A 27078-nucleotide genomic window follows, 5' to 3' on the forward strand; every position below is an offset into this window, starting at 1 on the left:
GGCTTCAGCAGGAGATGGGATCCCCTTTCCGCCAAAAGCATCCTTGGAAGGGATGCCACGAGCCAGAGAAGCAGAAAACTGGTGACTTAGGGTGAAATACAAGGACGGCTGCAACCAGTTCTGAGGAGCTTGTGTTCAGCATTGAGCTTGAACCACAGACATTGTTGATTCCACTGTGTATTTCAGACATAGTTTAACCCACTTCCGTGAGTCATACTTAGGCCACTTATAGGCTGAAGTGTCTTGGTCACTTCATCACCCCACCTCTCTCATTTCCTGAATCTTGTGAAACTATCTGAGTCCCACAGAATAAACTTGTCTCACTCCTATGAGCCAGAGCAAGAAGAGGTATTTCCACAGGCCCCATTTAGGCCAGCTGCCTCCAGTTCTCTCCTCAGATTCGTCCCTCATCTTGGGGTACCGAAGGGCTCCCCATGGATCTGCCTTATTACCATGGCCCTCTGTCCAAGCAAGACTGTGAGACCTTGCTGCTCAAGGAAGGAGTGGATGGCAACTATCTGTTAAGAGACAGCGAGTCGATGCCCGGGGTCCTGTGCCTCTGTGTCTCGTGAGTAGCCTCACCTTCCATGCATATGTTAAGTGTAGGACTGATAACCAGGTGGAAAAGAAACTGTTCCTCACTGACTCTGCACCCCAGACGAGCACAATGAGAAATAGCTAGACACTGCCACGAGGAAACGGAAGGAACATGTCTGTCTAAGCTCCTCCGCCTTTCCTTCCCTCCACCCGCAGACACTGTGGAGCAGCAGAAGTGGGGGTGGTGGGAGGATAAGGCTTCAGGCAATATAGGAAGGGAGCAGAGAGGAGAGAAGGCAGCCATGCGAGAAAGTTCCTCTCCTATGGAGGCTGATTTATTTAGTAAGGAAAACATGAAATTTTAACCTGAGAAGCCAAGGTTTTACATGGCTGGCTCCGCTTGTGATTTTTAAGATACTAATAACATTTCAGACTTCGTTACATTTGTAAAAGGCTTCAGCAGACATTATTTCCCTTCGTCCTGCTTGTAGTCTGTCAAGGCAAGGCACCATTTTGTCAATGTAGAAACAGACCCTAGGGTGTGTGCAACAACTTGCTTGTGTTACAACACATCTGGTGTTTCCAAAGAAGCTGAGTTCCATGTGAAACTTTAAGCCAGAGCATCAGAGCCACACTGCTGAAGGAAGTTGCTTATCTCAGTTTAAAAACCAATCTTAAACAGATATCAGGGGAAATCTACTATCTTTAGAGGATTCTCCTGTTTGTGGAGACCACTGAATTTTTCTTTACCTTTTACAAGAATTAAAACCTAAGTGTCTCCAAGGATAAGCTTCAGTGCTTCTTAGAACTGGGGAAGAAAGAGTGCCATTACTGACAGAATAGACAGGGATGTCCTTCTTTCTTTATGTGACACCAGGAATCCAGATATAAGAAAGGCAGTCTTCAGGTGTTAGCAGTTTGAATTCAAGTTACAAGTGATGTTGAGAGTGCTTTCATGTATTTTTTAGCCATCACTAATTCTTCTTTTGAGAACTGCATCATCATATCCTTTACCCATTTTTAGCTTGAGTTGTTGTCTTCTTTCTACTGATTTTTTACAATTTCTGTGTATGCAGGTAAAACTTTTCTTTTTCTTCAAAAAAAGACACACAAACACAAGAAAGCTACAGACCAATTTAAATTTCATTTACTATTAATTTTCAATAAACTACTAACAAAATAGAAGCCAGTAAAACATTAAAGCAGAAAATACACTATGCTAAAATACACTATGGTCCAATCTAAGAAATTAAGGATGGTTCTATGTCAGGAAAATTATTAGTTTAATTGTGTATTAATAGGTCAGAGGTTGCAAACTGTATAACTCATTCAAATTTGCTTAAATGATATTAAATAAAATTCAGCATCTACCCCTCAATTAAACACATACTCACATGCGCACATGCATGCACTCACTTACATACTCCTAACCATATATAGCTAGAAAGATGCTTCCTTAACACCAGATGAAGCACTAGAAGAATTATCCCTAACATCATGAATGAGCCAAAGTGATTGTAAGCACTACTATGTAACATTTTCCAGGAGATATCAGCAAGTGTAATTAATCAAAAGAAATAAATGTAAAAATTGAAAAGGAAGATGTAAAATTATTATTTACAGTTAAGATGACTTTACACCTTTGAAATCTAGATTTAACTGAAAAAAAAAATAACTACCAAAATCTTTAAGAAATTCAGTAGGGATATCAGCTTTTATAATTGAAATCTAAAAATCAACAGCTTCCATACTGAAATAATAACTAGTAAGAAAATATAATACAACACCTCATTTACATCAGCAATAATTAATAATACCTAGGAATAAATATAATATGAAATGTGCAAACTTAAGTATCCACTGGGGAGCTTACTAGAAGACTTAAATGAAAGGAAGAATTCCATTTAGAAACTTACCAGTTCACCATAATTAATCTATAAATTCAGCATTTTTTCAGTTAAAAAAAAATCAACAGAATCTTAAATTTTCTCTTCAAAGATAGTGAAGTTTATCCAGATGGGAAATAAAACACAGGGAACCTGCCAGAGAGCCAGAAAAGTTTTTTATTAAAAGAAGGGAGACTAGCTTTACCAAATACTAAAATACATTACTACAGTAATTACTGCAATAATTAAAAGAGTTTGGTACTGAGAGATCAATTAAATATTTGGAATATAGAGTCTGGTAGAAATAAAGCGAAATACATATGGAATTTACTTTATATTTAACAGATCATCTCGAATTAGTGAGGAAAAGATGAATGATAATTAACTGTGTTGGAACCCTTGACTGGTCACTTAGAAAAAATAACCTGAATCCCTTTCTTACTTCTTAAAGTTAATTCAAAGTGGTTCTAATACAGAACTTCTTTTTTCTAAATGAAACCATGTATATTAAAAGAAAACATGAACTATTAAAAAATATTCCTGGAATTGAGAAAGTCTTTCTAACAAGACATAAAACCAGAAAACGAAAAAGAACAGATGGCTAAATATGACCATTATAACAAGAACAACAACAACAAAAACTGTTAACGACAAACCAACAGAAGAAAATCTAAACTTCATTAACATGGAGGAGCTCTTAAAAAAACAATAGAAAACTAGACAAAGTGCAGCAGGAGGAGATTCTCTGAAATGGAATGTGAAAAAGAAAGAATAAGAAATATTAGATAGCTAAAAAACACAAAAGAATAATGTGGTACCATTTTTACCAATTCAGTGGTCCAGAATTAAAACTGAAAATACCCAGAAGAAATTCAGTTTTGGGGAAGTAGTAGTGCTTACACGTGCTAAAAGCAACTTCTTTCAGTGGTTGCAAACCAGTCACCGGGCTTCCCCGGTGGCCCAAACAGTAAAGGCAGTAAAAGGCAGCCTACAGTGTGGGAGACCAGGTTCAGTCCCCGGGTCAGGAAGATCCCCTGGACAAGGCAATGGCACTCCACTCCAGTACTCTTGCCTGGAAAATTCCAAGGAGGGAGGAGCCTGGTGGGCTACAGCCCATAGGGTCGCAGAGAGTCGGACACGACTGAGCGACTTCACTTTCACTTTGTTTTGCTTTCTATTCAGCCACTAAGTTGTGTCCAAATCTTTGCGACCCCATGGACTGTAGGCCGCCAGGCTCCTCTGTCCATTGGAGTCTCCAGGCAAGAACACTGGAGTGGGTAGCCATTCCCTTCTCCAGGGGGCTCTTCATTACTGGGGGATTGAACCCGTAGCTCCTGCGGCTCTGCACTGCAGGCAGATTCTTTACCGCTGAGCCATTGGGAAAGCCTAACATTTGACCCCAAATCTCATTAATAAAAACGTATCTTACAGTTATGTGCAAACTGGCATTAGCAAGATTGAGTAAATCCATATATAATATGGAAAAAATTCCAAGATCTATTGTGTGAAAAAGGCAAGATATTAAGCATGATCCCATTTGTGTAAAAAAAAAAACAAAGTATGCCTGTATCCCTGTATATCCATAAACAGTTTTTGAAATGTATATAAGAAATTCACAATATTGGTTACAGCTGGGAAATTTAGGAGGAATAAATGGGGAAGAAAATGTTGTGGATTCATTCTTCTTGTTTGATAACTTTTTCTCACTGTTTAAATGGTTTATATGTGCAGATATTACTTCGGTAATTTTTAAAAATTTATAAAAATGTAATGAACCCCTATTATCTATGCAAACACTGTGCTAAGGCCCTGGGGGATTCTAAGGTGATTCCAGTAGGCAACTTGCAATTTTTTTTAACATGAAAATAAATAATATAAGTATAAATTTCAGAAGGGACAGTTTTATACAAATTTAAAATCAGAGGAGATGATCAGTAGTCTTCTTAGAGAAGGTGGTATTTGAGTTGGGATTCAAAAGAGTGGATTAGATTTAGTTACACAGAAATGAGATGGAAGGCATTGTAGGTTGGGGGAAAGGCAGGAACATAGGTCCAGAAAAGGGATATTTTGAAGCATATAGAAATGATACAGGGTTCTAGAAAGGTAGTTTGGAAACAAATCAAAGTCAGTTTGGCGTAATATTATGGGTCTTAAAAGAATAACTCTGTAGTTGATGGGGAAACATGGATGGTCTCTGAGAAGGGAAATGACAAGACTGGTACTGAGTTTAGGGAACTTCAATCTAATAAGGATAATATACTGAAGCTGGCAGATAATGATTGCAGTAGAGACTGCTTTGTCTCTAGATGGGAGATGGTGAGGAACTTGCTATGGTGGGGCAAGCAGTGGGAATGGAAATCAGAAGAAGGCGCTAGGGGGACTTCCTTGGTGACACAGTGGATCAGAATCTGCCTGCCAATGCAGGAGACAAGGGTTTGATCCCTGGTCCAGGAAGATTCCACATGTCATGGGGCAACTAAACCCTGCACCACGACTGCTGCGCCCGTGCGCCTAGAGTCTGTGCTGTGCAACAAGAGAAAGTGCCGCAGTGAGAAGACTGAGCAACACAGCCAAGGGTAGCCCCCGCTCACCGCAACTTGAAAAGGCCCACGTGAAAGCAAGGAAGGCTTGGCATAGCCAAAATAAAAGAATAATGCAATTTTAAAAATTTATAAAAGGAGGTGCCAAGTATGTGAAATAGATAAGAGGGACCTCAGTCAGGATTTCAGCATAGGTAATCCATCTAGCCTATACTGGGATTCTCTTTAATAATCGACATTTATGCACAACTGCTCTGTGATACATCATGCTAACTTAAATATTCATCCAAAGCTAAAATCAAAAAAAAATTGAATATGAATAATAATGACAAATCAAATGGAGAGGCAGGAATAAATATCCATTAGACACCTGCACTTGATCAAGGGTCACCCTCTTCCCTACCCATGTCAGCAAACAAAATTTCAGGCACCCTCAGCCTTAAAGCTCAGATCAAATAGCCCCCTCAAAACCCTTTTGGCCCCTTTCATAGTTCTTATGAAATTTTATCACATCAGTATAGACCATTCAATTGTAATTGTTCAACAATTTTTTAAAGTTTCCCATGTCAAGGACTTCCCTGGTAGCTCAGATGGTAAAGCATCTGCCTACAATGTGGGAGGCCTGGGTTCAATCCCTGGGTCAGGAAGATCCTCTGGAGAAGGCAATGGCACCCCACTCCAGTACTCTTGCCTGGAAAATCCCATGGACAGAGGAGCCTGGTAGGCTACAGTCCACGAGGTTGCAAAGAGTTGGACACGACTGAGTGACTAAACTTGCACTTTCCTGTCAAGCACTATAGTAGATACTCAGTTAATGCCTTCAATACACCTCAGAGTCTAGAGGGAAAAATAGAGAAGTAAATGGACCCTGGGAGGTGTATGAAAACTGATGACTTACGTTAGGGCATGATAGGAACTGAGAGAAAGGAATGATTCACTCATCAAGGAGTCAAGAGCCTGCATGGAAGATAGGACTTGGAGGGTGACTAAAACCATCATTCGTTCATTCAACAGCACGCACTGAGTGCCCACTATGTTCTAGGTATGGTCCTATATACTGGCGAAATAGTGATAAATAGTACAGACACTAGTCCTGCCCTCATGAAATGACATTCCAGTGAGAGGAGCCAAGAAAGTGAAAACAAATCAGAGGCACGTTTCAGCAAGGGCAGAGTCTACCTTAGGTTGGGTTCAGGAAAGATTCCTCTGAGAAGGTCACAAAGCAATTCATATTCCAGTATACATCCTGTGTGAGCAAAGTCAAAATTATCTATAACACAAGTGTTAGCCTGTTTTTCTACATCAGTGCAACAAGAGCCACTATGAAGGTGTTTTCCATGAGCCAAAAATTGTGCTAAGCATGTTACACCAATTATTTATGCTTTGGAAAGCCATTCTTGGTAGGTGATATATCTCTATTTTGTGGGAAATTGAATGGAGCTTCTTATAACTAAGAGGTCCAAGATCAAACTGTTAATGTATTGTTATCCTGCCTTTCTTACCAATGTCCCTAGTTCTAATGCTCAAGGTGATCCATTTGGAACTCTTTAAAGTGCTCAGGCAGGGGCCTTCCAAGCATTGGGCTTGGCAGTAGATCCTGATATGTGGAATCTTACATTTTGCTTCTTAGAGAACTACCCTTTCTTCTTTGCTGTGCTAGAATAGCAGGATACCAACTTCCATGCTTTCACAGATCTAAATGAGGTTATTAGGGAGAAGGTTAGAAATAAAGGAAGGAAGTCACAGAGGAAAATTGGTCTACCAGCACATTATCACCAACCAGACTGCTCTGTGGTAAGCATGGACAGGAAATGTAACCTGATCTCACAGCCTGATATAGTGTTCAGAAAACACCAACGTGCAAACACTATGTAGGTGACTTGACTGTTAGAAGTTGGAACTGGGTCTAGCTTTATAATCAGCAGAGCCAAAATGGAATAGATGTTTGGAGATATAAGGGATTCAGCTGCTGGTGTGAAGGGAAAGGAGGGACTTTTGTAGTCATAGGAAAGTTGCAGGTAAGAACTTAAACCATGACTTACGGCAACAACAGAAACAGTGAGTGAAAGAGATCCCAAGAGTCATTTCCAGCTCTCATATTCTGAGATCTTTGGAAAGACTTGAGTTCAGAAAGTAAGAAAACAATCAAGCTTTTTTTGTTTTAGAAAAATCAAATGTTGAGAAAGGCATAAAAAAGAGAGCAGAAATTATCTCAGTCTTACCGCTCAGAAATCGCCTTTCTTGATATTTCAGCACACATCTCTCCAGACTGTTCTCTACTCATATGCATGTATAAGTGAATATTATGTGTGCATATAAATTACTCATTATATATATGATGATTTGTGACTTTTAAAATTTTTAATTGAAGGATAATTGTTTTACAATATTGTGTTAATTTCTGCCATATATCAACATGAATCAGTCATAGGTACTACTTCTTTTTCAATGTATAACAGGGACATTCCCACATCAAAGAAAGCAAATATACATCATAATTTTATGATTACTTACTATTTATTGATTGCGTATGTCATAATTTATACATAACTATTCATTTAGGTTTCCCTGATGTCTCAGACAGTAAAGAATCTGCTTGTAATGAGGGAGACCCAGATTCAATCCCTGGGTCAGGAAGATCCCCTGGAGAAGGGAATGACAACCCACTCCAGTATTCTTGCCTGGAGAATTCCATGGACAGGAGACTGGTGGGCTATAGTCCACGGTATAGCAAAGAATCGGACATGACTGAGCAACTAACACTTTCATACATTTAGGTTATTTCCAGTTTGGTCCAATGGACCCAATGTAATTTGATACAACTAATATTTTTGTGCTTATATCTTTGAGAGTTTGCCCAACTCTCTCCTCAGGATAATACCCTAAACATTTTAACATTTTTACACACAGTGACAAATTAGTACAATCAGAGTTTACGTGGATGTACACTCCAACCTAGAGCAGTGAGAAAGCCAGAAGTCGTCTTAAAACATTCTTTATTTACTTGTAACTTGTTTTATCATCCTCTTAGAAGTATATTTCAAAGAACAGAAGTTCTTTTTTTTAATGAAGTCAAATTTATCTTTTTCCTTTGATGGATTGTGATTTCAGTAATATGTCAATATATAATAAACGCATGTCTAATGTAATTCACAAAGGTTCTCTTCTATGTTTTCTTCTAGAGTTGAATAGTTTTAACTTTCACAATTAATATAGCCTGTGCTGATTTAATTTTTGCATTTGGGTAAGGTTAGGGTTGGTGTTTTATTAAATATGGCCACCTATTTGTTCCAGCTCAGTTGTTGAACAGATTATTCTTTCTCCCAATAAATTGCTTTGGTGCCTTTGTAAAACAAAAATTATGAACTATATAAATCTGGCTCTATTTCTGAGCTCTCAGCCTTGATCTTTTTCCTTTATGCAAATTCTATATTATGTTGATAACCATCAGTTTATAATAAGTCTTGAAATGGAAGTGAGTGTCAATCACTCAACTTTTTCAAGGTTATTTTGGCTATCTTAGATCCTTTAGGAGCCTGGTAGGCTGCAGTCCATGGGGTCGTGAAGAGTCGGACACGACTGAGCGACTTCTCTTTCACTTTTCACTTGCATGCATTGGAGAAGGAAGTGGCAACCCACTCCAGTGTTCTTGCCTGGAGAATCCCAGGGACAGGGGAGCCTGGTGGGCTGCCATCTCTGGGGTCGCACAGAGTCGGACACGACTGAAGCGACTTAGCAGCAGCAGCAGCAGCAGCAGATCCTTTGTATTTCCATACATATTTCAGATTCAGCTTTTCAACTAAGACATACACGCATGCACAAAGACTGGTGATAGACTGAGATTGCATGAATCTATATGTCAATTTGGGGAGAACCAACCGGATAATATTAATTCTTCTGATCCATGAATGTAGTTTAACCTCTTCTTTCATTTATATGAAAGAAGTTTTGCAGTTTCTTGTAAAAGTTGTAAAAGAATCTTACAGTTTCTCTCAAAAATGTTTTGTAACAGATCTTGTACATCTTTTGTCAAATTTATCCCTAAAATTTCATATGCTTGATGTTATTTTAAATGATAACAGGTTTTAATGATTTAAATTTTAAAATTATTTAAATTTCACTTTCCACTTATTCAATGCAAGTAAGTGGATGCACAATTAATTTTTATGGATTGAACTTGTATCCTGCAACCTTGCTAAACTCACTAATTGGTCTAGTGGCTTCTTTGGTAGAATTTCTGTATGATTTTCTATATGCCATCTGCAATTAAGAGAACTGTACTTCTCCCATTTCAATGTTTCTGTTCCTTTTTTTTTTCTTGCCTTATTGCATTACCTAAGATGTTTAGAACAATGTGGAAGTGATGAGTGCAAAAATCCTCATCATTTTCTGACCTTGTGGAAAAGTATTCAGTCTTTTTCTCTTAACTATGTTTTTAGCCCTTCTATTCCTAGTAGGGCTGAGTTTTTTGTGCATCCACTTAGATGATAGTGTGAATTTGTATTCCTTGTCTCTTAATCAACATGTTTTTTTTTTAAGATTCCATGTATAAATGGTGCCATTTATCTCTGACAGCATTTACCTCTGTTTAGCATGACTGAATAATGTCCTACTGTTTATACATACCACATCTTCTTTGTCCATTCATCAGTTGATGAACATGTAGGTTGTTTCTTTATCTTGGCTATTGTGAATAATTCTGCAATGAATAAGGGAGTACAGATATTTCTTAGATATCTTGTTTTCATTCCCTTTGGCCATATACTCAGAAGTGGGATTAATGAATAACATGGTAGTTCTATGTCTGCTTTTTTGAGGAACCTCTATACTATTTTTCGTGGTGGCTGTATCAATTTGCATTCCCACCAAGAGTGCACAAGGCTTCCCTTCTCTCCATATCTTTACCTACACTTGTTATCTCTTGTCTCTTTGATGATAGCTGTTCCAACAGATGGGCTCCGTAATGGTTCAGTGCTAAAGCACTTGCCTGCCAATGCAGGAGACGCAAGTCGATCCTTGGGTTGGGAAGATCCCCTGGAGGAGGAAATGACAACTCATTCCAGTATTCTTGCCTGGGAAATCCCATGGACAGAGGAGCATGGTGGACTGCAGTCCATGGAGTCTCAAAAGAGTCAGACACAACTTAGCAACTACACAACAACAACAATTCTGTTATGAGGTAATACCTCACTGTGAGTTTGATTTCACTTTCCCTGATGATTAGTTGAGCACCTTTTCATATATCTCTTGCATTTGTATATCTTCTTTGGAAAAACATCTATCCTTCATGCATTTTGTAAAAAATACTTACATGCATAAACATTTAGGGCTGTTATATCCTCTTGATCAATTGACAGGTTTATCTCTTTGAAAATCCCCTTAGAGTCCCTGCTCTGAAGTCTACTTTAGCTGATATTGCTAGGTTTACTTTTATTAGTGTTAATAGGATATATTTTCCCCATCAATTAACTTTTAATCTAATTGTGTCTTTACTCTTTTCAGTTAATTATTAGACTTTATTCTGAGAATTTCAACAAGTTTGCTGTTCCCCAGTGGACAGTGGAGTCACAGTTTTCTGTCTTTATTTTTATATCAGGTGTCTTGTAGGAAACATAAACTTGAGTCTTGCTTTTTTATTCAATCTAAACAATAATTTCCCTTTACTCAAGGCTTCTCTTGTCCCACCTAAAAAAAGATTTTAAGTAAGACTCAAAAATATTTAACTCTTTCCAAGTAGCTTACTTGCACCCTTAGAAATGTGTTCAATAATATTTATAAGAATACAAACATATCCATCACCAAATAAGGTAAAATGTCAGAATGTTATATCTGATATTCAGTCATACTGATGATCATATTATATGCAAATGGTCTAAATATTCCTATTAAAGGGAAGGAGAAATGTTAATCAAGAGGAACAAATTCAGAAATGAACCAATATCATTTTTTAAGGACATTAAGATAATCAGTGTCCTTCTGGGTTACATTATGCCAGAAGAAGAATTGGCAAATCTTTGTGGTAAGACCATGACTGTGTACTGCTATTCTTCTCAAATGAAGGCAAACTGGTTCTGACTAGTTTGCCAGAAATTTCAGATAGATAGATGGCTTGCTTTTGCTGGACCTACAGCAAATCTTTTCATAGACCTAGGTGCCAGATTTGTGATGATTTTATCCCCCAAAATGTGCACATCTAGAACAGCAGTTGAAAAGACAATAAGCTTTGATTAATGTTGCAATAATTTACAGTCATTCTCCAAGATATATCTAGTGATTGCACTGGCCAAATGGGTGAGCTAAATGAGAATGTGATAGGAAACAACACATCACACATTTCATGATTTGATGGTGCTCTTAGTATAGAAATTTCTTCTAAGGATGTGAATTGCTTCAGTTTACTATCTTGGAAGATGAAACCAATTACAGGAGCTAATGCTTGGTCCTTCCCACTACAATAGTACTCATTCTATGATTCAAAGAACCAATAAGATTTTGCCAGTTTCCAAGTGTGTAAGTGTTAGTCACTCAGTTATGTCCAACCTTTTGGGACTCTATGGACTGTAGCCTGTCAGGCTCCTCGATCCATGGGATTCTCCAGGCAAGAATATTGGAGTGGGTTGCCATTCCCTTCTCCAGGGATCTTCCCGATCCAGGGCTCAAACCCAGTTCTCCTGCATTGCAGACAAATTCTTTAGTGTGTGAGCCACCATAAACACCTCAAGATGATTGGATGACATCACAGGCTCAATGGACATGAGTCTGAGCAAACTCCAGGAGATAGTGAAGGACAGAGAAGCCTGGCATACTGCAGTCCATGGGGTCGCAAAGAGTCAGACATAATCTAATGACTGAACAACAACGAAGTATTTAAGTACATTCTGGAGCTGGGGAAATAACCATAGGATGGTCCTGTGGTCCCACTGAACACACTCGAAATAGATTCGGGTCAAAATTTCTTATATCACCTGATCTCAGGAGTTCTAATTCTGAATTGCTGGATCAGGGGAACATTTGGGTCTCTGAGGATTAGTGTCAGTTCAGAGCCACTATCAAATAACTCTCAAAAACATGAGCACTTTTCCTTTTTCCAGTATACAGTCCCCTTGTAGGTTTTTCGGGGGAAGGCTTGAAATGTTGTCACATTCCTTCCTTAAAGGAACCCAGAAGCCCAACATTCCTTTCAATGAAAGGGATCTGAGACTGTGAACTGGATTAAATCTACATATTGAATAAGAAACCCAAGAATCCCTATTCTGTGACTCAAGTCAGGGTTCTTCCACCAGACCTAGAAGTTATCTGTTACTTTATACCCAACAGAACTTTTGACTGCCCATCATCATTCTCTGCTTTGCAATCCAGTGAATCAATTAAACATCACCACAGATGTACAGTAAGCTGTTTCTTATACTGTTACATCCCCGTGGTTTATGATAACTGGCTATCTTTGTCTCTCACTGAATGCCAATACCTAACCTCATTGTCTAAGCTCACCCTGTTATTTCCACTGAAATCAGGGTGATTTCCAGTTCCATTGTAGAATTTCTCAATGCCAATTCTAGCTTACAGCACAGAGCCAGAGTTTTTCAAAGATGCTGGTACGCTCCTCACAATTATTTTTTAGGGCATCATTAAGTCACCTAAAGGACTTCCCTGGTGACTCAGACCATAAACAATCATCCTGCAATGCGGGAGACCTGGGTTGGGAAGATCTCCTGGAGGAGGGCATGGCAACCCACTCCAGTATTCTTGCCCAAGGACAGAGGAGCCTGGCGGGCTACAGTCCATGGGGTGGCAGAGTCAGACATGACAGCGACTAAGCACAGCACCAAGTCACGTAAAGGGGGGAGAGGAATAAATAAATAGTTTGCATAAATACATTGATCATAACATTCTCATCTTCCAAGTTTTTAGATTCCTTTCTCTGTAGAATGCCAAGGAAATTTTATCATTTTAATCTCTATGGAATGTGAGCCAGTATTAACTCCATTCTTTAATTACCAGTCTAGCAAAATGTTTATGTCACTCCCAGGTACATGAGCTAATATACTAACTTCAAATCCTAGGTGAGTGTGCCTTTACTGATGAATTCAGCCAACAAATGTTCTATTTTATCTTTTTTGCTTTAACTTCCTTTTATCTGTTTCCACATGTCTCCCACTGATTGAACCAATCAGAAGTCTGAGAGCAAGGGAGCCCATAGAGGTCAGAGCACAGAGCAGAGTGGGGAAAATTAGAAAGAGGATCTGGAGATATGGAAAATATCCAGCACACACGTATATATACTGGTACTGGACATATTAAGTTTGAAGTGCCTAACAGACATTCAAGAGAAGATGTTAAATAGTTGGAAAAAATGAGTCTGGAGTTCAGGGGCAGGTTGAAGCTAGGACTACAGATTAAAATACAATTTGGTGAGTGTTTATATTTTTACAATCATCTTTCAGTTCAAAAACATTCCACCTCCTTTTGTTCTGTGAAGTATTTTATTGGTTAGATTTTTCATATATGTTTGGCACATTTCTTACTAAGATAACTCAATGCAGCCCAACAAATAGTGAGAATAAACTATGAGACAGGTAATGTGCTAGAGTGAACAAAGCAGACACTATTCTGGTCTGAGCGTGAGCTACAGAGGTTGTTGTTGAGACACTAAGTCATGTCTGACTCTTTGTGACCCCATGCACTGTAGCCTGCCCATCTCCTCTGTCCATGGGATTCTCCAGCAAGAATACTGGAGTGGGGTGCCATTTCCTTCTCTGGGGGATCTTCCTGACCAAGGATTCCGACCTGCATTGCAGGTTAATTCTTTACCACAGCCCCCAGGGAAGCCCCAAATTACAGATGAGGAAATGGATAATTAAAATTCAGTGTGATAAATGTATATTTTCAAAAGTTCCCCTTCTTTCCTACTGATGAAATGCCCTACCCCAGCATTCAGGGCACCTGAAGTGCTGCTAGATGCCCTGAATCAGCTCAGCTGCCTTGCTCTGCCAAGTCTTTGAACAGTGCCTGGATGGCAGAGGTGTCATGTAGCTGGTTATAGCGGCATGTAAAGGTGACAATATTGTGATATTGATTATCACAGTTTCATAAGACTTGAGACCTGTTAAGACAGGAATACACACTCCAAGTAAACCCATCTACCTATTGCTCTTCTTCTCTCCCCAAGAGAGTCAGCCTGAAGTCACCCTATCCTCTTTGGTTTTTTTTAATTTTTTAAAAAAGACTTCGTTTTTATTCAGAGCAGTTTTAGGTTCACAGAAAAATTGAGAGGAAGATACAGAGTTCTCATATATTCCCTGCCCCTCCAAAAATGCACTATGCCCTCATTATCAACATCCCTCGCCAGAGTGGTGTATTTGTTATAATTGAGGAAACTGTACTGATATATCATGATCACCAGAGTCCACAGTTTACATTAGGATTCACTGTTGACATTGTATATTCTATACAAACATATAATGATATCATATGGAGTATTTTTGCTACCCTAAAAATCCTTTATTCATCCCTCCTCACCTCTCATCCCTGGCAACCACCGATCTTTTTACTGTCCCCATCAGTTCAGTTCAGTTCGGTCGCTCAGTCGTGTCTGACTCTTTGCAACTCCATGGACTGCAGCACGCCAGGCCTCCCTGTCCATCACCAACTCCCAGAGTTTACCCAAACTCATGCCCTTTGAGTTAGTGATGCCATCCAACCATCTCATCCTCTGTCATCCCCTTCTCCCGCCTTCAATCTTTCCCAGCATCAGGGTCTTTTCCAGTGAATCAGTTCTTCACATCAGGTGGCCAAAGTATTGGAGTTTCAGCTTCAGCATCAGTCCTTCTGAGGAATATTCAGGACTGATCTCCTGTAGGATGGACTGGTTGGATCTCCTTGAAGTCCAAGGGACTCTCAAGAGTCTTCTCCAACACCACAGTTCAAAAGCATCAATTCTTAAGCACTCAGCTTTCTTTATAGTCCATCTCTGACATCCATACATGACTACTGGAAAAACCACAGCCTTGACTAGATGGACCTTTGTTGGCAAAGTAATGTCTCTGCTTTTGAATATGCTGTCTAGGTAGGTCATAACTTTCCTGCCAAGCAGTAAGCGTCTTTTAATTTCATGGCTGCAGTCACCATCTGCAGTAATTTTGGAGACCCCAAAATAAAGTCTGTCACTGTTTCCCCATCGATCTGCCATGAAGTGATGGGACCAAATGCCATGATCTTAGTTTTCTGAATGTTGAGCTTTAAGCCAACTTTTTCACTCTCCTCCTTCACTTTCATCAAGAGGCTCTTTAGTTCTTCGTTTTCTGCTGTAAGGGTAGTGTCGTCTGCATAGTCCTACCTTTCCTATGATGTCATATAGCTGGAGTTGTATAGTATGTAGCTTTTTCATATTGGCTTATTTCACTTAGTAATATGAATTTAAAGTTTCTCCATGTGTTTTTCATAGTTTGATAGCTCGTTTCTTTTTAGCATTGAAAAAGATTTCATTGTCTGGCTCTGCTACAGTTTATTTATCCGTTCACCTACTGAAAGACATTTTCGTTACTTCTAAGTGTTGGCAATTATGGATAAAGATACTATAAGTATCTGTATGAAGCTTTTTTTGTATGGAAATAAGTTTTCAACTCCTTTGAGTAAATACCAAGGAGCACAATTGATAAACTGTATGGTAGTAGTATGTTTAGTTTTGTAAGGACTACCAAACAGTCTTCCAAAGTGGCAGGACCATTTTGCATTTCCACCAGCAATGAAAGAGAGTTGCTCTTGTCCTACGTACTTGACAGCATCTTGTGGTGTCAATGTTTTGGTTTTTGGCCATTCTGGGTGTGTGCTGTTAACTTTTTGTTGTTTTAATTTGCATTTTCCTGATGATATATCACCCTATCCTCTTAAAGGCACAGGGGGATATATATGTTAAGACTGTATTCACTTTACATCTGCTTTTTGAAAAATCTTTCTCCTAAATACTGAAAAAAGTGAAACTTCCTTAAAAGAAAATTACTAGAGAATTAAAACATAGCCTTTACCACAAAATAGTGGACTTCAAAAGGGATTAAGGTTGCTGGCAAAAATAATACATATTTAGTGGTGGGACCTTTTTATCGCTTTGTTTTGCTTTGTGTTTGGACAAAGGCTGTTTCAGAGCAGTCGTAATTTTCTGGAATCTAGAAAGTTAACTGCTGAGATTACTAAAGGCTTAAATAACAAACTCTGTAGCTTGGTTTCAGCAAAGAGATATTAACTACTACAAAGAGTCAAATGTTCATAAAAGATTTTTTCCAAGTTGCAGAACAAGAGATGTTTGTTTGAAGATGAACAAATCATTAGAAAAGATATACTTAGCCTATTCTTACGTCTTTAGCATCCCTCAACTAGTGTAAACAGAGTTCTGACAGATGGAAAAACTTGTACCAAAACCCCTCAGAATTCAAGGATGACACCACCGATATCCCTTCTTTCTATATTCCTCCTTCTTCTTCCTTTCATCCCTCCATTTTTTCCCTTTAATCTCAAAATTGCACTAAAAATCTATTTTTATTTTAAATTTTTATTATTAATTGTAATTTTAAAGTTTTATGGAGTATTATTTTTTGATTACTGTATTTTGATTAATTTAATCTGATAATACTTTATATTAGAAAATATACATTTTCACTAATTTATACTTTTATTTGTGCTTTATAATATACTTATGACTTTTAAAGTATATTTAAATGTAACAAATACATAGTTTCACTGATCTTTGCTTTATAATAAATAATAAAATGTTGGCATTGTCAATTTCAACAGTCCCAATGTGAACGAGTAGACACTTGGGCTCATGGACTCTACACATTTCAACTTTACTAAATTTTGCCAAATGGTTTTCTAAGGCTTTGGTATCTAATTTCACCCCCATTCAGTCAGTTCATTAGCAGTATATAAAACTTTGTAAAGCTCCATATCACAGCCAATATTTTGAGTTAGTAACTCTTACATCTTTGCCAATTTGGTATGAAATGATATCTAATGTGGCTGCCGCTGCTGCTGCTGCTAAGTCAGTTCAGTCGTGTCCGACTCTGTGCGACCCCGTAGACGGCAGCCCACCAGGCTCCCCCTTCCCCGGGATTCTCCAGGCAAGAACACTGGAGTGGGTTGCCATTTCCTTCTCCAATCTAATGTGGCTTCATTTCTATTTCCCTGATTATTAGTGAAGCAACTTTTCATTTGTTTATTGGTCATTGTACTTATCATTTTCATATTGTACATTAATGTTTTCATTTTACATTAGGGTTGCCATTATCTTCTCCCAAATTGTGGACTTTATCACAAAAGTATATAGTATATTTATAGTATATTTTGACAAATAGAAGTTTTAATTTTAATATAGTGAGCTTTCTTAATCTTATCTTTTGACTGGTGCTTTTCGTGATTTAAGAACTCCTTCCTGAACTCAAGGTCATTAAGCTGGTCACTTTTATTTCTCCTAAGTTTAGTGCTTTGTTTCTTTACAATTGGGTCTTCAATTAGAATGTGAAGCAAGAATCCAATTTTATTTGTTTCCATATGAAAACATTACCATTACCATTTAACAAACAATCCCTCCCCTCCTCACTGATTAGTTATGCCAGCTCAGTCATATATCAAGTTTTTACATATTTATGCATCTGTTTCTGGGCTACTTTATTCCATTAATGTTTCTTCCACTACAGAGCTAGTTCCTCACTGTCTTAATTATAGCTTTTTAAGAAGACTTAAGACAGAAGCATCCCATCACACACGCACATATACAGCACACCAGTTTTCTTTTTCTTTTTCAAAATTGACTAGACCGTATTTTTATCCAGAGGAATGACATGATCTGACTCATATTTTTAAAAAGGACTACCCTGACTGTTGTGCAAAGAATAATAATGACATCAGAGAGGGGGGGGAAAAAATTGCTAGAACTGTGTCCTTGAATAGATGAAAGTGGATGACAACAAGTGGAAATAGGAAGGATTCACTTTGCAGATCAGCATGCAAAGTTCATCCATGGTAATAAAGGCAGAGTCTATGCCTGCAGATGCTGTTATGTGTGGTGATGGGAATTTGGAAATTCTTTTCCGATGTTTTAATCTTCTCAGTGAAGTCATCAGTTACGAGTGAGATATTGAAAGTTTAAGAAGAAAGCAAATGGTATAGAATCACTGTTTGAGGGGAATAGGAAAATAAATGACTGCCTGGAGGAATTAAGAGTCCACTTGAGATTTGTGGTCATTGATTTAAGTGAGAACAGTGAACACGGCTACAGCCACATACAGCTGTAGTGAGCTGGGCTCAATCAGGATTCTGGGTTTGCTAATTAAAGAAATAAAGTGAAAGATGGTAAAGGAGTTGAAAAGAGTGATTATAATGGTGGACAAGCTGTCTAATCTGCATAAAGAAGAGAGTGAAAACAAGTGAGCGAAAACCCTGAAAAGTGATAGGATTGATGGATTGGAAGATCTGTGGGGTCAAGGGAATGTTGGGGTCCATATACTAAAGAAAGAGAAGATGGAAAGCAGGACGAAGTGAGTGGGATGCATCAAATTCACATTATGAGAAGGTTCCCATTATTGGCAATTATATGGTCAAAGTTACAAGTGAGGCTGGCTTTATGGCATGCAATCTTATGCAGCCACACAGGGCCCGACTCAGAGAGCCCTGTACTTGGTTACCATCCAGGTACCTGTACTACTGTTACCATCCCCAAATTCTTAATAACTTTTTAACAGGGACCCTAAGTTTTCATTTTTCTCTGGGCCCCACAAATTATGTAGCCAATCCTGGTGATGAACGTGGGAATGAGTGGGCAATGTAGGGGAAGACAAGATTATTGGAGGAGGTGGGTTCAACGAATGGAGAAATTAGAATGTTAAAGAATAATCAACTTGTGAATTGAAATTGCCAACAATTTAGATAGGCATAGTACTGAAGGCAGTGACAATGAGCGAGGAGCTAGAACCTAGAGAAACGAAAGACAATAACCCAGAGTTCAGAAGTTGTCATCAATAGAGACATCTTGATTGGGCAGTAGGTTTCATAATCTACACGAAACTCAAAGCTAGAGTTTGGAGACAAGAAACGACACTGAGATGCTGCAGAAGCAAGAACACTGGCCTCTCATCCAGGCCTGCAAGGAGAGGTTATGCAGGTAACAGCAGCATCCTTTTAGTGGAATCCCAGAAAAGCAGGGTCCTTGGGACAGAGACTTTGTCAACAAAGGTCCGTCTAGTCAAGGCTATGGTTTTTCCAGTAGTCATGTATGAATGTGAGAGTTGGACTATAAAGAAAGCTGAGGGCAGAAGAATTGATGCTTTTGAACTGTGGTGTTGGAGAAGACTCTTGAGAGGCACTTGGACTGCAAGGAGATCCAACCAGTCCATCCTAAAGGAAATCAGTCCTGGGTGTTCATTGGAAAGACTGATGTTGAAGCTGAAACTCCAATACTTTGGCCACCTGATGCAAAGAGCTAACTCATTGGAAAAGACCCTGATGCCAGGAAAGATTGAGGGCAAGAGGAGAAGGGGACAACAGAGGATAAAATGGTTGGATGGCATCACCAACTCAATGGACATGAGTTTGGGTAAACTCTGGGAGTTGGTGATGGACAGGGAGGCCTGGCATGCTGCGGTCTATGGGGTCGCAAAGAGTCGGACACGACTGAGCGACTGAACTGGCTGGGACAGAGACAGTGTGTCCAGGTGTCCCTTGGAGCAAGAGGGTGACAGGGATGATTAGAGAAGAGGTTGAAGATAGAGGAGAATTTGATAATGGCAGACCTTGAGAACTAGAGAAAACAAGAAAGGATTTCATGGCTGGGAAGAAGGGGGTACAATAAGGCTGCACAAAGCCCTATAGGATTAGAAAACAGGGATAGACAACATGCGAGACTTAGGAACAGGGATAAAGGACATGATGAGATTAGCTGAATGGACTCCAGGTGAGGGTGGAGGGAAGACTGTGAGTGTTGGAGGATAAAGACGACTCCCTTGTCACCATGGTGATGGGGGCAGAAGGCCCCAGGGAAGCAGGGTCTTTTTACCTGTCTTAAGTGTAGATGCATGCTGAAAAATCATGTATCTTCTTCAAAGTTTTATAAATGGCATCTATAAAGTAATAATTAGAATAGGCATTAAAATATGTTTTTATGTTGACCCAATAATATTGTGGGCTTCCTTGATGGCTCAGATGGTAAAGAATCTGCCTGCCAGGTGCAGGAGACCTGGGTTTGATCCCTGGGTCAGGAAGAACCCCTGGATAAAAGAATGGCAACATCCAGTATTCTTTCCTGGAGAACTGCATGGACAGAGGAGGGTGGGCTACAGTCCATGGGGTTGCAAAGAGTTGCAACTAACACTAATAATATTGCAGCCATATGAAGGAGATACTAACCTCACTGCTCTGTAATCTCTTACAGAGCTTTTTATGGATAAACATTTCAAAATAAATGCATATTGGTATTACAAGGTCAATAAATCAATTTCTTCTAAAGTTTTGCTGCAATTCATTTTGTTATTTCATTAAAAGTGCTTTGCAAAGAGTAAGACTATATCTGAGCAATGTCTGTCTTTCTAACTTGATAGTTAGTATATGGCTTTTGGACTAATTAACCCAGAACCTCCTTTTGTTTTATTCTTTCAGACTCCTCTAGTAAATATTTTCTTAGGCTGATAATACAACAATTAATTAAAAATAAAGTCATTTATTTAAGAATTTAACTTAGGCCATTTAACAAATGAGTTTCAAGAAATCATGTGATCAACCAAAAGCAGTGTATGAACTTTGCTTGGATCCTGCTTTGAATAATATGTCTGTGAAAAGGTATTTGTGGGACCTCTTCCCAAACAGTGGAGTACTTTAATTTGTCACATACAGACAAGGATTCATGTAAAAAGTTTTGTTGCTTGTGTGATTCAGAGACAGCCATTAGCTTATTCTGGCCTCAGGAAACACCACAAAAGGATTGGGATTTGAAGTCAGTTAAAGCCTCCAGACAATTGGCAATGAGCTCTAAGTAGCTATCTGCCTTCCAAATTCAGTTGAAAGATGAGTCATCCGATTCCTTGGCATGGGTGCAAGTGAAGGGGTGAGGAGCGATGAATCAGATCATTTGAAGCATATGTTAATGGTTTTGATCCTCATTTTTTACATTTTAATATTTCTTGGGAATCAGAACATAGGTAACAACTGATAGAGGCATTTAAGGGATGCATTTTTTCTCCTCAAACACCATTATTAAATTGATATGGTATCCTACAATTGACGACATCTGGGAATTGAAGAAATATGGTAATGTATGCTATCTCTTTGGAGAAGGAAATGGCAACCCACTCCAGTGTTCTTGCCTGGAGAATCCCAGGGATGGTGGAGCCTGGTGGCTGCCGTCTATGGGGTCGCACAGAGTCGGACACGACTGAAGAGACTTAGCAGCAGCAGCAGCAGCATACTGTCTCTTGCTCTGGAAATTGCTCAGTTGGGTCTGTTATCTAAATTCTAGATAGATTACTTAGCTGCTGCTGCTGCTAACTCGCTTCAGTCGTGTCCGACTCTGTGCGACCCCATAACGGCAGCTCACCAGGCTCCACCGTCCCTGGGATTCTCCAGGCAAGAACACTGGAGTGGGTGGCCATTTCCTTCTCCAGTGCATGAAAGTGAAAAGCGAAAGTGAAGTCGCTCAGTCGTGTCTGACTCTTAGCGACCCCATGGACTGCAGCCCACCAGGCTCCTCCATCCATGGGATTTTCCAGGCAAGGGTACTGGAGTGGGGTGCCATTGCCTTCTCCGGATTACTTAGCTAGTGGCTCATATTCCAGTGAAGAATGAGAGCAGAATACTCCACTTCCTTGCACATAATACCTAATACTCTGTTTTAGTTACATTAACTATCTGTAATGAGATCAATGACATTTCAATTAATAAACAACACAGGAATGGGCCATTGGTATTCTGCATAGTGTATCAAGTAAGTGCTAAGTGAAAAAATTAAAGAGAAATACCAAGACAATGAAAATTGTAAATTTTCTCTCCTTATTCCCTTTGCTACAGCCCAGATTTCCATCAGAATAAAGATTCCCATTAAAAAAACAAAAAACCTCTCTTTCAAATTCCCACAGATGAGAAGGCCTGAAATGATCAGTTTCTTTTTGGGATTCAAGATTGACAAAGGCATTGCACATAACATACAATGATAAATGTTACCTGGATTTGCATATAAGAACATTGTGATTCACAGAGTCATCTTTCCACAGGTTTAAAAATTTTGTCTACACATACCGAATCTTCAAAGAGAAGCATGGGTATTACAACATACAGGTAAGGACATATAAGAACTCCTATAACAAAAACTGGGGGAGAAGAACCTAAAAGCATCTCTGAGATGTGGCCATGTGGAGGCATGCTACTCAGGGAAGCACTGTGAGTTAGAGTCAGATCAGTCGTTAACCTTGTCTTCCTTTAAGAGAAATAGGAACACACTAGAGTTGGGTTCCATTTTTTTTATTAAAACAAAAAAACAAGGCTGTTTTCAGAAGTGTGGCACAGAGTTCCTCCAGGGGTCAAATATACCAACCTGAACTCTATATAAGACTACTGTCAAATCAGAAGACTAAATGACAGGATGGGTGGAAAGGGAAGGCGGGGAGAGGCCCAAATGTTTAGGGAGTCAGGGGGGTGCTCCATACCTGGATGAAAATACAAAAGGAAGCCTCAGTCAACTGGCAATTTGGGGATTTTATTAATATGTCTGGTTAACTGAGCGTTAAGCAGAAAAAAACATTTTTTCTTTTGAAGTTGCTTCTCTGGCAGCAAGTAGAGTATAATGAATGTCATTGAATCTTTAATTACTACTATAAGGATCCTGAAATAGTCTTTCTGAAATACTTGCAAAAAGGTTAAGCAGATTTTTTACTTCAAGGATTCTCAGAATCTTCGATATGCTAATATGCACTGTGATTCTCTGAGATTTGAATGTACAATGATCCCCAGATACACACACACACGTAATTTTTTCTTTGAAACAAAAGACATTGTTGAGGCAATTGACAAATTTTTGAATAAGATCTGTAGATTAGTAAACAATATCATATCAAGATTAACTTCCTCATTTTAGCCTGGATATGTAATATTCTTGTTTTTTAGGAAATAGGAAGTATTTAGGTTAAAGAGATGTCATGTCAGTAACTTTCATATTTTTTTTAAAAAAGGATAAATATATGTACATTTGTATATTTAGAAAGAGAGGATGAAAGGCAAATACAATGAAATGTTAACCTTTGGGGTGCGGGTGAAGGATATACATGGAAATTTAAAAAACATTTTTGAATCTTTTAATGCAACTCATTTTAAAACATTTCTTTATTGTGCATACTTTGGGAAATTCTGGATAATTCCTTAATACCCCATTTTGTCTCTTGTCTGGACAAAACAGAGAGGCATCCACATCTCTTCTAACAGACGCGGGGGCATTTCATGGGAAGCAGCTCTATATCAAGGCCGGTGCTAGATGCTGCCTTGGGCTGATGCAATAGCCTTTCGTGGAGCCGACTTCCAGCTCAGCCTGAGTCTCTGTCACGGAGGTTCACACACTGCAGGTTCCAGAGCTTTCCCATCACCACCCCTATCTGCAGACCAATACTTTGGCCCTCTGAGAACCACAGTGATTATCAAGAAACACAACTACATAAGAGCTGAGGAAGCTTTTTTGTTTCAAAATTATTTCTATAAGATTGTAGTAGAGGGACTTCCCAGGAGGTCTAGTGGTTAAGACATTGCCTTCCAACGCAAGCGGTGCAGGTGTGACCCCGGTTGAGGAACTAAAATCCCATATGCTTCATGGCCAAAAAACCCAAACATAAAACAAGCAATAGTGTAACAAATCCAATAAAAACTTTAAAAATGGCCCACATCAAAAAAAAAAGTGAAAGCATTATTTTTTTTTTTAATGACTAGAAATTTGTGCTTTGCTTATAGCTGGTAAACAGAAAACAACTGTTCATAATTTTACCTGAATCGTGCTGACATTTCCATTTTCAATTTAAATCCGGACATTTTGGTCTTATTTTCCTCTCACGGAGATTCTGAATTTAAGTATGTAGACTTTTATGGGTTTGTTTTTTTTTTTTTTTTTTTTTTGGCTATGTGGCTTGCAAGATCTTAATTCCTTGATCAGGGATTGAACCCAGGACCACGCAGTGACAGCACTGATTCCTAACCACTGGACCACCATCAAGTACAGAAATTGCATTTCCCATTGAAGTCTGCCTGCATTAGTCGCTTACATTCTCACATAAGCTCTTAGAGGGGTTACCCTCCACAGGGTACCTACAAGAGCTGCCCCCACATTGCCATAGATGGGAATTCACTCAATACTGCAGACTGAGGTGGGGACCCTTGGTTGTTAATCCTCTTTGCTCACAGTAGCTCAAGCCAGAGCTCTGTTTTTAGAGGGAAGGTTTCTGTGTTTTGTGTGTGGTGTGAGCTCCCACACATGAAATGCCAGCCACTTGTTTTCAGTTCGCTGCTCAGAGGCAGCCCTGAAAACCACTGTTGTGAGAAGTGTCACCTTTCACACATAGTTGAGTGGTGATGAGTGCTCTCCTTCTTGCATTTTTGCAGACTGTGGAAGGTGTTAAACGAGAGATCTTTCCAAACCTAAACGAACTGATCTCCAAGTTTGAAAAGCCAAATCAAGGACTGATGTTTCACCTCGTAAACCCAATAAAGAGAACCAGATCCTGCCTGAGATGGAGAAGATCGAAGATAGAGTTGGATGGTATTTATGGTAAAAACTTTCATGGGGGGCCAGACAAGAGCCTTAGTCCCACTTCTACTACAGAATCCATACAGATAACTGCTTCTTTCTATGATGTTAGCTCTAGAAAGCCTCATCCTGCGGACAGCATTTTTCTATCTTGTTGGGAAGCAGTGCCTTCACGCTCCTGGTGGTGGCAAACGCACAGAGCTCTCTGTGCTCAGGCAGCCCAGGGAAAAGAGTGATCCCTGGGCATTCCATGCTGCTGCTGCTGCTGCTAAGTCGCTTCAGTTGTGTCTGACTCTGTGCGACCCCATAGACAGCAGCCACGAGGCTCCTCTGTCCCTGGGATTCTCCAGGCAAGAATACTGGAGTGGGTTGCCATCTCCTTCTCCAATGCATGAAAGTGAAAAGTGAAAGTGAAGTCACTCAGTCGTGTCCAACTCTTAGCGACCCCATGGACTGCACCCTACCAGGCTCCTCTGTCTATGGGATTTTCCAGGCAAGAGTACTGGAGTGGGGTGCCATTGCCTTCTCCCAGGCATTCCGAGAGTCAACTTCAAACTCACCCTGTGACCTTGTGCCAATCACATATTTGGGAATAGATGGCCAAAAAGCAGAATTTTTAAATGAGAAAATTGCTTCAACTTCCTTCTCCAAGCCTCATCCCGTTACATTTTGCTCAATATTTGCTAAGCATTCATTTATGTGGTGTTAGTGGACAAATTGGGCTTTCCCAGTGGTCCTAGTGGTAAAGAACCCGCCTGCTATTGCAGGAGACATAAGAGATGTGGGTTTGACCCCTAGGTCTGTAAGATCCCCTGGAGGAGGGCATGACAATCCACTCCAGTATTCTTACCTGGAGAATCCCATGGACAGAGGAGCCTGGCAGGCTACAGCCCATAGTGTCGCACAGAGTCAGACACGACTGGAGTGCCTTAGCAGGGAGCAGGGGGCTAATTATTTCAGATACACCCCAAGAGTTATCAAGCCATGGTGGGAAATGAGAGTGCAGAGGATCAGTAAATCTGAGTGCACAGGATCCAGGTCATATCCCAAGCAGCTACTCTTGTGTACACCCCTTGAAGTCTGTTCGCAGAAAAGAATCTAGTATCCATCAGTCACAACATAGCTCGAATTTAGCTCAGACTTCCTGAGACATTTACAGTTTAACCCTGTTTTCTCAAGGTGGGATGTATGGTTAGAGCCCCATTAAAGGGATTTCAGTCCTCAGTGGGCAGGTGACATAATGGGAGCAGAGGGCTAGCTAGGGAGCAAGGAGGGGAACAGAGGGTTCCAGAAAGTCTGCAGTCACCCCATACCCATTGTACTCTGTCTACAGCCAAGCTGCCCTTTAGACTGCCAGAGAAAGCTTCTCACCTCCCCAAGACTGAACACAGTTTTTTAATGAGAAAACAGCCCTCCCCTCCCATTGTTTCTGTCTCCCTCCCCCAGGCAGAGGAGTGTGTACCCCATCACAGAGTTGCTTGCTATAGTTGTAGCTGCAGATGTGGTCCCATGGCCACTTTCTACCGTAACTTACAGAAAGAAATAAAAATACAAAGGATAAAAGGGGGGCAGAGGAGCAACCTAGGGATGTACTCGTGCTGCAGTCCTTAGGCAAACCCTGAGGAGCTGCTCAGGGTGCTTGAGGGTGGCGGTAGTATTTGTCTCAGGGATAATAAAATAACCACAAATCCCAAGAGGAGAACCCTTTGGAGTTCATTCCAAGAGCTGAGCGGGAATCTCGCCACACCAGTTGTCCAAGCTCGGGCAGCCTTGGCAGAACGAGCTCCCAAATCCTCAGCCATTAAGGGGGAAGGAACTTCTTATGAGCTGCTCATCGTCTCCCCCGCCCCCGTTCCCTTGGCCACCTCAGAACAAGCCTCAGGTGTTCCCACCCTCAGGGCGGCACAGGTTCTCTGCTGGTGAGTGGAGGCATCTGGTGCTGGAAACTCTTGTCCTTGACTTATAAACAGGCCCCCTATGTTGCCAGGAGAGCTCCCTGTGGTGCCCCAGCCCTTGAAGATGTCACTCTGCTGTGGCATCAAGACCACCCTGTGCCTGGGCAGAGGGCTTCTTTCCCACGAGAGGTGTTGGTCAGGGTGACTCCTGGGTGCGGAGCCTCACGGCTGGTCTCCTTTTCTCCCCAGAGAACAGTGGCAGCGACTATGTGGATGTCCTGCCTTGAAGGGATGGAGACTGGATGAAGCACTTACAGAAGAGATGGGTGACAGCTCTCGCCTGCGATCCTGCTTCTCCTGCAGGTGTGGGTCTGGAGGACCAAACTCTAGGGGACAATTTAGACTCTCCTGTTCTGAGTGACTGAAGATGTTTTGTTCACCAGCTGCAGAGAAATCAGTCC

At 40.1% G+C, this 27078-nt stretch overlaps 1 protein-coding gene across 1 annotated transcript; it reads left to right on the forward strand.

The window, feature by feature from the left end:
* The first annotated feature begins 434 nt into the window (after nt 1-434).
* On the forward strand, nt 435-26904 carry SH2D1B (SH2 domain containing 1B). Its single transcript, XM_068992293.1, has 4 exons — nt 435-568; nt 22213-22276; nt 24578-24743; nt 26867-26904. The coding sequence occupies exons 1-4, from the start codon at nt 435-437 to the stop codon at nt 26902-26904; spliced, it is 402 nt and encodes a 133-aa protein (XP_068848394.1).
* The last annotated feature ends 174 nt before the right edge of the window (nt 26905-27078 follow it).

Source organism: Capricornis sumatraensis, chromosome 2, assembly GCF_032405125.1.
Source record: "Capricornis sumatraensis isolate serow.1 chromosome 2, serow.2, whole genome shotgun sequence".
In the NCBI taxonomy this organism is placed as follows: domain Eukaryota; kingdom Metazoa; phylum Chordata; class Mammalia; order Artiodactyla; family Bovidae; genus Capricornis; species Capricornis sumatraensis.